Below are 14,061 nucleotides of genomic sequence, written 5' to 3'. Positions count from 1 at the left end.
GAGATTATAATTGTGTCAATGAACTGAAGTCCCGCAAATGTGTTTAACTTGTGTAAAGTGAATCTTGAAAGGTGTATTATAGTGTGTGTGTGTGTGTGTGTTATGGATTGTGTACTGTATATTAATATGCAATGAATTGTTTTTTGTTTTATTTGTACTTTAACTAAGGAGATCCACGATGGTGTGACATACAGTATATTCCAGGTGACGAAGATGCATAATCTAACTGGCTAATATAAGCGTTGGGTTCGATGGCTAACCTGAGGTGTATTTTAGACCATTTGTGAGGGTTTGTTTACTCCCGAATGAACTACGGATACAAAGAGTCATGTTTACTGCCTTTGCTGTATTAAAGTGATCTATACTTTTGAGTATGTGGTGATTGTTTCATGGATTGTTGTCGTAAAGTGTTTCATGGGGCGGTTGTGAGAATAAGTGTGTCAGGAGGAATACAGTTCACCATTGATTTTGTATCATGAGTGAATGTGAGTGTGTTGTGTTGAGGGTATCCTAGTGAATACGTAGATATAAGTGCATCATGGTGCAATTATATTAGTGTTTCTGTTTGTGTCATGATGATTTTGTAATGCTTTATTTGTCATGGTGAGTGTAACGGTATATATGCCATGGTAAGTGTGTCTTTGCGGGTGTGTCATAGTGTGTTCATAGCGAGGATGCTATTGTGAGTGTTTTGTAGCTCTGTGGTGATTCTCATAGTGTCATGGTGAGTGTGTTATAGAGTCTTTTGGTGTGTTATAGTGTGTCATGGCGAGTTTAAGTGTATTATATTGTGTGTGTTTTAGTGTGTGTGTCATAGTAAGTGTGTAAATAACTGAGTGGTATGTACCGCCTCCTGATTGATGCATTAACATAAACTGGAAATTAATATTATCATTATTTATTACAATTTTGTAGAAGGTCATGGATACGACAATTACTGTAGGAAAAATCGATCAGTGTGTGTTATGTAGCTTGTAGATCACACTTCTGTACACTAGGGAGTGACAGTTTGGCAAAAGTTTTCAAAATCTAATTGCTTGGGTTGGATTATTTGTCTATCGGCCACGCTAATTCCGAATATGTTTGAGTTTTTTACATCATTGCATTAGAAGGTTTGTGGATACTTTTGGGTTTGGCATGAAAAACGCGAAAAAACTGTAAATAATAAAGGGACTGGCAATGTGGCACAACCTGTTAAAATCAAGTTATTGAATTGGATTATTCGACTACTGTGTACACTGGTTCATAATATGCTATTGTTTTACAACTCAATGCGCTACAAATTATGCCGATATTTTTGCTGCAAGTCACCACATACGTATATTTCGAAAACCAGGGCCCAATATTACCAACGGCGTGGATAGATTCCGTGGAATGAATTCAGGACATTCCCGCTCATGGAACATTACCAAACTCCGTATATGTGCCAATGGCAGGCCAATGGCAATATTTACAGAGTTTGTTGAGGCTCCCTGGACGGGAATCCCCTGAACTTTTCTTTTTTCTGTTCTCGTGACCTCTTCCTGACTCTCTCCACTTTCTTCCAGTTAGTCACTTTAGACTTGTCCCCTTCAGTTATGATGTTGTCTGCAGCTCTGATGGTGTTTGCGATGTGAGCCACTGCATCATTGGATACCTTGAACCTGTCAGCAGTTTCTCCGATCCTGTCCTCGGCTTCTTTCTCCCTTTTCCTTTTCTCTGATCTTGCTCTCCTGTCGACCATAGCCTTGAACTCATTGTCATTGACATCCTTATAATCACTATCTTCTTCCTGAGCACTGTCATCCACTGCCGACACTTTACACGACATCCTCTCCATCTCCTCCTTACTCTTTGACCTCATCTTCTCAGTTTTCCTCTCTTCCTCAGCCCTTTTCTTTGCCCTCTTCGCTTCCTTCTCCCTCTCTTCTTTCAGCTTGGCAGTCACAATTTTGTCAACGCCATCAATGCAGCCCTCCCTTCCCGGTTTCCTCTGGGCTGCCAGGAAGCTTTTCTCTCGTTCGTGCACTTTGCTGTCGTCTGCCACATCAAACAACTTCTCAGCTATATCCTCGAACCTCATCTTCAGCTTCCCGTTCTTCGTTTTCTTCCTTTTCTGTTTCTGTCCATTTCCCTTCATCATCATCGTCTCCCTCCGCATCCTCCACAGGTCGTGGACTCTCATTTTCACCCTGATTTCAGAGATAGTGGGGACAGTGGCCTTCCTATACACATCCAGTACCTTCTCAGTCACCTTGTTGGTGGCATCCATATAATCAAAAGCATTTGTTCTTCTCCTTAACCTCTCGTTTTCTGCTTCATAAGCCAGGGCACTTCCAACTTCCTTGTTCAGAGGCAACTTGTTAGATGGCAGAGGCATCCGAACCCCGAACACCTTATCGTTACCCTGGCGCAGCTGAGTGTTGCTAATCTTAGGACGACCCATCTTGGTGGCGGCCCTTTGAACTAACTGCAAAACAACACAGAAAAAACAACTTTCAGCACTTCAATATCACCACCTATTGAACAATATTTTATTCAAAAGTACGGACTGAGATTTTGTCCTTAACTGTCCAAGTCAAGCTACTTGGGCTGAATTCGTTGATCAGTCCTGGGACGAATATTACCAACGGCGTGAATAGATTCCGTGGAATAAATTCAGGGCATTCCCGTCCAGGGAGCCTCAACAAACTCTGTAAATATTGCCATTGGCCTGCCATTGGCACATATACGGAGTTTGGTAATGTTCCATGAGCGGGAATGTCCTGAATTCATTCCACGGAATCTATCCACGCCGTTGGTAATATTGGGCCCTGGTTTTCGAAATATACGTATGTGGTGACTTGCAGCAAAAATATCGGCATAATTTGTAGCGCATTGAGTTGTAAAACAATAGCATATTATGAACCAGTGTACACAGTAGTCGAATAATCCAATTCAATAACTTGATTTTAACAGGTTGTGCCACATTGCCAGTCCCTTTATTATTTACAGTTTTTTCGCGTTTTTCATGCCAAACCCAAAAGTATCCACAAACCTTCTAATGCAATGATGTAAAAAACTCAAACATATTCGGAATTAGCGTGGCCGATAGACAAATAATCCAACCCAAGCAATTAGATTTTGAAAACTTTTGCCAAACTGTCACTCCCTACACCCTCTGCATGTAGTGATCGTTGTAGGGGGAAGGATATTGTAGTTTTTCTTCTTGTGATGGCATTTTTGTATCTTTTGGGAGGTAGGAGGCACATTCAGACGAAAAACCTTGTTGATATCAGAGTAATGTCTTTTAAGTTATCTCTCCTACACGTGGCTAACTAATCAAGTGGTTCTTAATTACCGTATAGATAACGAATACATTTTGCTGTTCCGGTAACTGTACTATAATGATATACAGTTTTGTAAGGGTGAAAATGATTTGATCAGTTTTGTGTTTTGCATGACTGCACTCTTGGTCTGTACTGTATTGTTGTTTTTTCATATGCTGGTTAGTAGGTAGGTAAATGTTACAGCTGTAAGTTTGGATAAGCAGCGTATCAAAAATAATACGGGCCATTGTTTTGAATTCTTTAGTGAGGGGGCAGGGTTACTTTTGTTGTTTGGTTCAAAATAGTATAGTCTACCTTCAAACGTTTTTTTCTTTTCTTAAGGAGACATACAGTATTGTCTTTTATAATTTTTATATTACTGTATTTATTATTTTCAATCATTCAAATAGTCACTGTTTTTTTTTTTCACCAAGAGAACTTTAGGACCTTGAAAGTCAAATTAGCTGTCTCGTATCAAACACATTTAGCAGTTGACTTAATATTGACTTTTAAACCCTCGGAATAACTCAACAGAACTAGTTAAGTAAGGAATTTTGTTGACTGTTTTAGCCGATCACTCAAAAACCACAGGATTTCGTAGACGATTCTGTGATTTTAATCCGTAGAAAATGGGCAGCTCAGTCAATATTAGACTTCTTTGCCTCAATAGTTTGGCTCCTCCGGCTTGTATGGACACCCTACCCAGTCTTTGAGGAAAGTCTGAATAACCAGGACTACTATTTTTTGAGATACTTTATATTTCTTCACATGTAGTTATTGTCTAGTTTCATGTCGATTGCATATCAGAACGGTAACTGATGTATAACTTGTACTGTTGTCTCTTAACAGTGGAAGTGGATTATTGTTATTATATTATTAAATTATATCATAATTTGTTGTTGTTTGTACACAGTCACTTGCGTGTCTCGGTAATAAAGGCAGTGTGAGGTAATCTCTTTTACGAATAGATGATTAAATATTTATATATTTTATTGAAAAATAGTATGAAAGACAAGAACTGTGTAGGAAGTAAAAATTGCTGACTAACATAATGTGGCTACGCTAGATGTGACGCATATATACAGGGCCTCTCTCTTTGGCAGACCACCCTGGCTTATTTTATATTGGCTCCAACAATAACATGCTAGATTAATAAAAGATAAAAGTTTATTAACAAATATCAGAGAAATTACATAGTATCACATTTCAAGAAATGAGTTCCTTGCTTAAAGGCATTAGGGCCTATAATTTGAAGAAGAAATGACCAATTGGCATCCCAACATATACTATGATATGTGTCAGATCTCGCTAATGCCCTGTCACCATAACATTGTTTCTTGTTGGATTTTTTTTATTTTTATTATACAAAAATAAGTCATTTGATTTTTGAGGTGATATGGTACATACAATGTACAAATTCAATATCCTTAGAAGAAGGATTTAATAGTGGGATATTGATAATGATAATATTTGGCATCGGAACAGGATAAAAGATTCGACAAAATAAAAACAGCTTGAGCCCAAACAACGGGATCGAGACAGCAGAGATGAATGAAGCTTTAGGATACAGGCGGGAAGATGACAATGACTTTATCTGCCGGTAGAGTATACACTAGTCAGTATCAGTACATCTATTCTAGGTCGGTAATAGCCTCAGCGTCGCTATCCACGATGTTGAGGCTACGGTCACCACTACGTAAAGTACACTGGTCACCTTCCCACGAGATAAATGTTGATCAATACCATTAGATGAGAGAATAAGTATGAGAAAGACATGGCAATTTGTCACTTGAGGCCCGCCCACCCCAGTAAAAATCTCACTTGGGCAAAATTCAACCATTTTCTTTTTTTTTTATCAGAAATTTAAATGTAAACAGTAACTCATATAAACAGGTACAACTTGTAGCACGAAATAATCTTAATCTTACCAAACATTCTTCTGAGAACTGGGACAAGATTCTGTTCTCAGGATCGCAACTCAATGAAAACACTGAAGTTACATAACAAAAACTGCTGGTAAACTCCAAGTAGTAGAAGAGAGAACGGAAGGAATATATATATATATATATATATATATATATATATATATATATATATATATATATATATATATATATATATATATATATATATTGAGAGACAGGAGAAGAGATCGGCAGAAGAAATGGTGAACAAGTCCTATGGGTGAAATGCCCAGCCAATACACCAAGGGTCGGCCAGCACAAGTGAACTCTCTGAATATAATGATTAAATATTAATGATACACATATATTGTCAAGTACTTAGTTAACTGGCTTCCCCGTGGGTGGTGAGTCTTATAGATGAATACTGTATATCATAAAACATTAGAACTTTTACTTCCATCTCTTGGAGTGGAAATTCAAAGTATTAAAAGATATTATATGAACTGCGTTTATAATGCACCAAATGGCAATTTTAAGGCGCTGTTTTCTGATAAAATTTCCATATATGGTTTGTTATGGGATGTAGATTATTAAGATGAGTATGTACTGTATATGCATGCCCAAAGAAAGTGAGAGAGAATCACTGAAAAGATTACTTCACACAAGAGGTGACTGCTGGAGAGATAAATATCACCAATCTCTCGCTGTTCCACTGTGTCAAGACAAAGTGATCTGGGCTCTACGGCTCAGCGCGTGGGGCTCAGATTCGTGCACAAATTCATCAGTACCTACAGAGCAAAGAAACACCTCTTTTCTTCGGTCAATAGTAAGCTACTTGATGTGACAATATTATTGACAAGGCAGCACAATACGCCAGTCGTTGTTGGGAGTAAACTGCATTTAGATAATTAACTTTCTTACTGAAGAATTTTCTCAAAATTGTTTCTTTGCTTAGAATTTAGATTCGATCTAAGTAACAACCAATATTTACAAAGGCTGATGTGTGCATTAACATTACAAACAAAACAATACATTATCCGAATTTGCATCAAATGCAAAAGTTATCTAAGTTCAAAGAGTGTGAACACATTTTATGGATTCCAAGTCGCCTCAGGGTTGTGGAAAATTAGAATTATAAAACCAAATAAATGGATTATACATCATTCAGGCATTCAGAAGCCTGCTATTGTCACGTCAGGAAACCTGTCCTAGGTTCTGCTAGCAACCTCCAGACGTAGGCAGCCCTCAAGGGGTGACGGTCCTCATCGTCAGCTGACTGTGACGGCCAGATGACGTGAGGACGTCAATCATTGCTGCCTTCACCAGCTGTGTTATGTGGGGTTGTCCTCATGCTGAGTTGATTTTGTCCTCATGCATTGTATGCTGCTGGTATGCTTCCCATACCATAATGCTTGCGTCAAGGACACAGTCTTCGTGTTGTCGAAGAGAAATTTTATGTTCCTCCGTGACTCCACTTCCTCGTCATCATCTCCAATGTCGTCAGTAAATGAGGAACACCAGGTAGAGTTGTGAGCCTTAGGCCACTTTTTTGAGGCTGACCAACTGCTGTGGTAGTGACTGTTTCTCGGCCACGAAACGTTTCTGGGGCGCCCGCCTCTGTTCCAGGAGTTCCATCTCGATGTCTTGGAGCTGTTGAGGAAGAAAGGATGTCGTCAGCCACATAGTCTAACAGTAATAACTAACTGTAATAATACACGAAATATAGCATTTTGTCATGACCACCATAAAACTACAACACTCTAGGCGGCGTACACAATACCCTCACAATCTATACACAAAAATTATTCATGGAGACTCCCAGACGTGCCACAAGTACGCTATACCGCACTGATGACGCTCACCACAACACACTCTTGCCTACACAGTCAAGTTTTATGTACAGTATTTATTTAAAGTCTAAGGCCTCGCTATTGAGATCTGTGTGACTCACTTAGTGTGGGTTTAGCCTGTTTGATAACATTGGACAGATACCAACACACAATGCTGGATAGTTAAGAATTAAACAGAAAACACTCTCTGGTTGCCCGTTTATGGACCACTGACGTCAGCAATAAGCAGTGGGTCTTGTAATTTATCGATGGAATTTTCTGACGCTACTAAACCTTGACCAATAAGTATAAAGAGGTTTGACGTCATAGCCTCTCCTTGCCAATCACCGTGCTCGTGTAGTTGACGTCAGAAGAAGGGAGCTGACGTCAGTGGCTGCGGTGAGGACACTTACTGGAGGAGTACTTGACAACAAAGAGGCTCGGCTTGGGCGCGTTAATACTCCACTCCGACGCTCCCCTCCCGGCTTATTTTCTTCTCTTCCCCTTTAAAGTTCTTTTATTCTAAGACACTTTGTCTTTTAGGCTGACTCACTACTGTTTTAAATCTGTTTTGAGTTTTGCTATCGAGGGTATAATTAATAAACTGAAACAGTATATGTAAAGTTATAAGCTTAATAAAAATGTATACTGTATATAGTTGGTCTTAAGTTCTTATAATATCCGAGCAGGATAGGACTCGCAGCAACGGATTTGAGTTGGATAAGTTTAGGTTTAGGGGGGAGATAGGAAGGAACTGGTTCACAAACAGGGTGGTGGACGAGTGGAACAAGCTTAGCAACTTTGTATTAAGTGTTGGAACGCTGGAAAGTTTTAAAGGGAGGCTAGATAGATTCAGGGATGATAGAGTGGTAGTAACTCTCGACAGGAGCTGCCATGCACAGGCCAACCGGCCTATTGCAGACTCCCTATTTTCTTATGTTCTTAAATCGTGTACCTGTGTAGTTAACGAATGTGATGACAGGAAATTGAATATAAAACTATATTTCAGTGGGCAAATGAACATGGGGCAGCGTGTGACGATACAGGCGTAGAATATACCATCAAAGACTCGAGATTCAGGGGAAGACATTTGAACGTAGGTGAGGCGAGAGGAGGGAGCACCGAGGGAAGGAGGAAGGACCGTGTGATGTATGAGTGAGATGCGCGGGAAGTGACCATCTAGCGGTATATCTCTCTTTAAGTTCCCTGGTGTGGGCGGCTCCAGCACTACCAACACAACCTACTCTGACTTTATCAGTTATTGGGACAATATTGGAATTGACGGTCATCAAAGGAGTATATATATATATATATATATATATATATATATATATATATATATATATATATATATATATATATATATATATATATATATATATGTAGGTTATGTCTTTCAAGTCTTTACCATAGGGCGTGAGTGTAGAGGGAAACAGAAGGTGGGGGTAAAGGGTGATGGTAGTACTTGGCAGCCTCTACCACCCACATAGGACCCCCAACAGGTTGCTTAGTTTTCGTCTCCATGGTAACAGAACCTTTGGGAATTGAATCCTTCCAAAAGCTGGTTTTTCGAGGAGACTTAAGCCAACGCGAACAAGGTATTGATGATGAGTCGTATTAAGAGAAAGTTTTTGCCAGATATATTTGGATGAATGGGAGAAGCCAGGTCACAGACAGCGTGGAGGAGAGCAAGGGCAGGAGAGACAGGGGGAGGTGGTTCAGCTTTAACATTGTGTGCGTGGGAGTGAGCCCATCTGCACCCAAAGCGATGTTTGGCAACTTGTGTGTGTCGGGCGTGGGAGGGACGTGTATTGCCTTTACCGAAATAAATGACCGAGCGTTTTCACCGAGCTTGGCTACCTTAAACCTGAACTCCATGGGAATTATTTAACAAAGTATAATAACATCTGAGTATAGTGAAATAACAAGAAGACTGAAAACAAAACAAATGGAAGAGTGGTTAATGGATAGTGGTGGTGGGGTAGGGGGTGGTGGTGGGGTAGGGGGTGTTGGGGGTAAGGGGAGGTGGTAGGGTGAAGCGTGAGCCCGTGTGTGTGTGTGTTAACAACAGTGTGTCGCCGGGTCTCTATGGAAACATTTCTATTTACAAGGTGTTGGTGGACCTCTCTGTTGTTCCCTGCCACTGTTGCTGCCTGCCCTCCCTCCCTCCCTCTCTCCTCCCTTCACTCATTTTTTTGTGAATTTTAATTTTACATATTTTTTTTTTAACATAATGGCAAGAAGACGCTTATTTTTATGTCGTAATTATGGTGTGCAAATTAAATATTTCTGGTGATTTTAGAGAGGGGAGGGTAAGAGTATCATGTCATAAGTGAATTAGTTTGAACTCAAATTAGACAATAATAACAGAGAAGTGCAAATGTGTGGTGGTGTGTGGTGGTGATGGTGGTAGTAGTGGTGATGGTGGTGGAGGGCGGCGCCAGGAGCTGCACTATGATACACTGGATCAATAAGCTGAACGCCCGCCCACGCGCCGCCGCCTCCCTCCACACCAGCCTCACCCTTGTCACCAGGCACTACACGGTCGCCTTGCCTTTAACCCTACACACACACACACACACACACACACACACACACACCTCCTCTGTCCTACACTCCAGCCCTTTATACCACCTCGCGGGATTTAGAGATCTATCGCTACTAGTCTTAATGGTGATATTTGATTGCACCATATTAGACTAGGACTAAAATTGGATTCTTTTGATAATTATTTACATATTTCTCAACTTATCCTTATTCTAAAATCTAATTCTTTGGGTATTTACTCGTTATTTCTCAACTCTTCCAAATTCTTTCCTCGATGAACAAAACATGATGTAAGAGTTATTTAAAGTGTAGTTAAGCCAGAATAGTTTCATGTAATGCAATAATCACTTTTAGATGTGGGAGACATAAGGAGGATTTTAATATTGAGGGATTTTTTTTTCTGTTTTGTTTAGAATGACAGTTATTAGACATTTTATTGAACTGCGAACGAGAATTATATACGTTGACGGAAGATAGAAGAATAAAGAAGGAAATAACATAGATAAGATATACGAATGAAGGAAAGATACACGATAAGACAATGTGTGTGTGAAAGGAGGAAGGTTGGAATAAGAGGCGGAGAAGGAAAAAACCCCGAAGGATAAAGAGAATTAAGAGGGATAAAAAAAGGGAAGAGAAATGGGTAGAAGAGAGAGAGAGAGAGAGAGAGAGAGAGAGAGAGAGAGAGAGAGAGAGAGAGCCAGTTGCTAGGAGGCACACCACGCTCCCCTGGGTTTGGTGAGTCCAGCCACATTATAACCACTAACGTTACTTCTCCTACCTTCTCCTCTGTTATCTCCTTCTTCTCCTGTTATATCTGTTATCCTAACTATTTTATCCTTGTTCTGTTATATCCCTGTTCTGTTAACTCCTTCTGTTATCTCTGTTATCTTAACTGTTTTATCCTTGTTCTGTTATACCCTTGTTCTCCTGTTATATCCCTGTTATCTCCGTTTTCTCCTGTTATCTTATTGTTATATCCCTGTTCTCCCGTTATCTCCTTGTTGTGTGTGTGTGTGTGTGTGTGTGTGTACTGTATATGTGTGTGTGTGTGTGTACTGTATATGTGTGTTTTTCTCCTCTCACACTTTCTCAGGTTTACTGTCTCACTTGTTATATCTTTCTTTCTCTCTCTTTCTCTCTCACACATACAACACAGGTAACACACCAGAGTAATTATCAAGCTTACCTGTCGGACTTTCCTCTCGGTGTCCAGGTAGTTCTTGAAGGCCTCGTGCCGCTCGGAAATATACGGGGACATGGTCGCTGTCTCAACTGGTGGCAGTACCTCATTGATGTTACTACTGCTACTGCTGAGGACATTGTTGTGGTTGGTGGTGGTGGTGGTGGTGGTACTGCTGCTGTCACTTGAGTCCTTCTTAGTCTCTTCAGGTTTCTGTGTGTTGCTGTTGTTGTCGTTCTTGTTGATGGACTGTGTCTCGGTCTGTTGATAAGGACATTAAGGTTTGGGTATTATTTTGTTCTATTTCTAAAGCTGTTGTAAGATATATTGTTGAGGTATAGGAGTTAAGGTACTAATGACTGTGTTTAAGAATGACAGGTGTGTGTGTATGTACCTGCTCCTCAGGCTGGGTGGTGACTGTACGGGCAAATACTGGGCGTCTGACGGAGGTAGCAGGGATATCATAGGCTTCCTCCTTCTGTCCCTTCCTCAGGAGTCTGGGGGGGACGGCAACACGGCTTCCCAACAAGGGGATGCTGGTTCTCTTCAAGTTCTGTTGCTGAAAGAGGAGACAAAATGTTGAAACGTTAGTGAAGAATGATAATTTTATGGTTTATTAATAGCAAAAGTTGATGGAAAATGTTACCAGTGAAAAAGATGTTGGTTGCCTCACCTTGTTGGCCATGAGGGCGTACAGCTGGTTCTCTGTGTTGTCCTCCATGGCAGCTTTGCGTTCCAGGGTCTCTAGGTCGTCCATGGAGTACCTGGGGCGGGATGGACTACTCTTCAATTCTCAAATAAAGTTCACGAGGAATAATTATCGTTTGTCAATGTGTGTTAGGCTACAGGTAGAGAGAGAGGACGAGGAGGAGGAGGTTTTTTCTCACCTGGATGTACGACGCTGGAGGAGTACTGGCAGGAGGTTGTCCTCGACAGTTTCACCATTGGCGGTGTTCTCGTACCAGGTACCATCGTCGTCGGAGTACGTGTTGTAGTCGTACACGTAGTCGTCATCATTATTAGCATCAGCCAAGATGGGAAGAAACGCGGCCAGAGTCTCCTGAAAGTATAACCAAAATATAACAAATAATCACTATTTTAGACAAGTTGGTGTGGTTGAAATATTTATAGTTATTTTTAGACTAACTGTAGCGATTGTAACGTGATTACTCAATGTCTCGCTCACTTACAGGGTTTATTCTGGGTCGTTGGGCGGCGAATGCGTAGCGTTTGTTGGGTTCGTATTGGGGGAGGGCGTACTGCTCGTCGTCCGTGTACCCCATCAGATAGTCCCCCAGGCCTCCATCCAGAAACTGGTCTCGACTACGCCCACTCGTCCTTGAGACTACGCCCCTGGTGTAGGGGTAGCCGAGGGTGGGCCCCGTCAGGGTCAGCACCAGCAGAGACGTCAGCACCTTCGTGGTCTCCATCTGTGAGAGAATCATAATAGCGCTGTTAACTCTGTGTCATAACCACCAGTGTCTTGTTATTGAGGCTGTTATATATCTCTCTTTTGAATTGTTACATGTAGCCCCGGTAAAAGTGCATGTACTTATTTAAAATGACAACATAAACTGCTATAACTGACAACATCATCGATATCAACACACATTTTCTGCGCATTATATTGGTTAAAGAAAATCACTGGTAAACATACAATATGGCCGCCCCAACATTAGTCGGAGAGAGACACGGTGACAAATGTGACTCCGGGGCGAGAAATAGCCGTCACCTTGGTTGGTAAATCAATATTTTCTTCCGATTAAGCCTAAATATAATCCCTGTCGCCGCCTAGAAGGACATTAGAGGCTGTTTTTCGTTGTCTGGGTCCCCACGAGAGTATTAAATATTGGTGGTAAAAGCAGGAGTGACACGCGACATAACACGATCCTGGCGACGACCACAGTTTTTCACGACAAGGTAGTTAAGGATCAAATTCTCATGGCTGACGATTGATTAACTGACCTCTGTTGAAAACGTGGCTTAGCACTTTTCTCCCGGCGTGGGGTGTTGCGTGCGGCAGGTCAGGTGAGTGAGTGACAGGCTGTTAATGAGTCAGAGGTAAAGACAAGCTTCTCCCGGTGGTTCTGATAAGTCACGCAACTTATATCAACCAACTTTAAAGTTCTTACATTAAATACACCGGTAAGAGACACGTTGGTTATGCTAAATATATATAAAAACTGATGTTCTTATTTTTTTTAGAACTCTGAAGAGACAAAATTACCAAAACAACAAATCGCGTCTTCTGATCACATCAAATATCGAACATGTCTACGAAATTATCCCAAAGAACGACTTGTTACCAGGCCCGTCGTCACTAACCCCGTCCCCTCCCCCTCACACCTGGAGAGGCGGGGCAGGTGGGGGATCAATCATGAAGGACCACTCCCGATTTAGCTGCTCGGACCTTTAAAGGGAACTGTTAGTCACGCTATATATAGATCAGCTGTGTGGTGGTGGTGGTTGGTTACAAAGGTCAAGTCTTCCTCTGATACAGCCAACCGTTGGGGGAAGTCATCAACAGAACATTGTTATTTTGAGTAATATTTAAAGCTATGCTAAAGATTTTCACTTTAAACTTATACGTGATAGATGGAGTTTAAAATTATTCTTTATTTTACATCGGTTATAAGTTGAGTCATTTGAGTAGTGAAGGTTGTGTATACAGTATCTCCATGTGTTATTAAAAGTGTATATTAGAATGTATATATTCCCTCAGCCAAGACCTCAAGAACAGCCCATCAACTAGCCTCAGACAGCGTTGAAGTCTCCTAAAATACACACAGCGCACACACACACACACACACACACACCACAAGTATAGTCGTGTATCTTACCTTTGATTTAACTAGTTCACAAGCTCGGATCCGCCTTCCAATATATATCACTCTTTATGATAAACTTCCTCACTTCGTTAATTAATACTTTTTTTTTATAAGTTCCTCAAATCAGGTTTTCACACAAGGTTGCGAGATGCCGAGTTGTGGCTGTTGGCTGTCTTGTCCTTCTCTCGTCTCTTCTCTTCTCTCGTGGTTCACTTCCTTGTCGCTCTACCAGCTTGAGTGAACGCTCCTCGCTCTTCCTCCCTTATATATCCCTCACCACTGCGCAGACAACATCCTCCTACGCACCCGATTCACACTTTCTTTCATCTATTCAGGGTGCAGTGATTGGCTGAGCCTCCGGTAACTATTGATTACTACGCGCTTCACCCGCCAATGGGAGCGCGGGACGTTTTGACGTCAAATAGCTTCACCAATCAGCGATCCGCTCTAGATCAGAAATCTACTTCGTTCAGAGAATTCGGT

At 41.1% G+C, this 14,061-nt stretch overlaps 1 protein-coding gene across 2 annotated transcripts; it reads right to left on the bottom strand.

The window, feature by feature from the left end:
- Positions 1-4,436: 4,436 nt before the first annotated feature.
- On the bottom strand, positions 4,437-13,822 carry LOC121879127. 2 transcript variants are annotated; one of them, XM_042385711.1, is made up of 7 exons: positions 13,591-13,822; positions 11,941-12,180; positions 11,638-11,810; positions 11,424-11,529; positions 11,145-11,309; positions 10,757-11,011; positions 4,437-6,841 (listed from the first exon to the last, which is right to left on the bottom strand). In XM_042385711.1, exons 2-7 carry the CDS (start codon positions 12,178-12,180, stop codon positions 6,728-6,730), a joined length of 1,053 nt encoding a protein of 350 aa, XP_042241645.1. In that variant the 5' UTR covers positions 13,591-13,822; the 3' UTR covers positions 4,437-6,727. The 2 variants fall into 2 exon arrangements, with proteins under 2 accessions (XP_042241645.1, XP_042241646.1); XM_042385712.1 differs by having other exon boundaries at positions 11,424-11,514.
- Between the last annotated feature and the right edge of the window lie 239 nt (positions 13,823-14,061).

Source organism: Homarus americanus, unplaced genomic scaffold (genome assembly GCF_018991925.1).
Source record: "Homarus americanus isolate GMGI-L3 unplaced genomic scaffold, GMGI_Hamer_2.0 scaffold4060, whole genome shotgun sequence".
Lineage (NCBI taxonomy): Eukaryota > Metazoa > Arthropoda > Malacostraca > Decapoda > Nephropidae > Homarus > Homarus americanus.
This window is presented reverse-complemented; position numbering and strand designations above follow the sequence as displayed.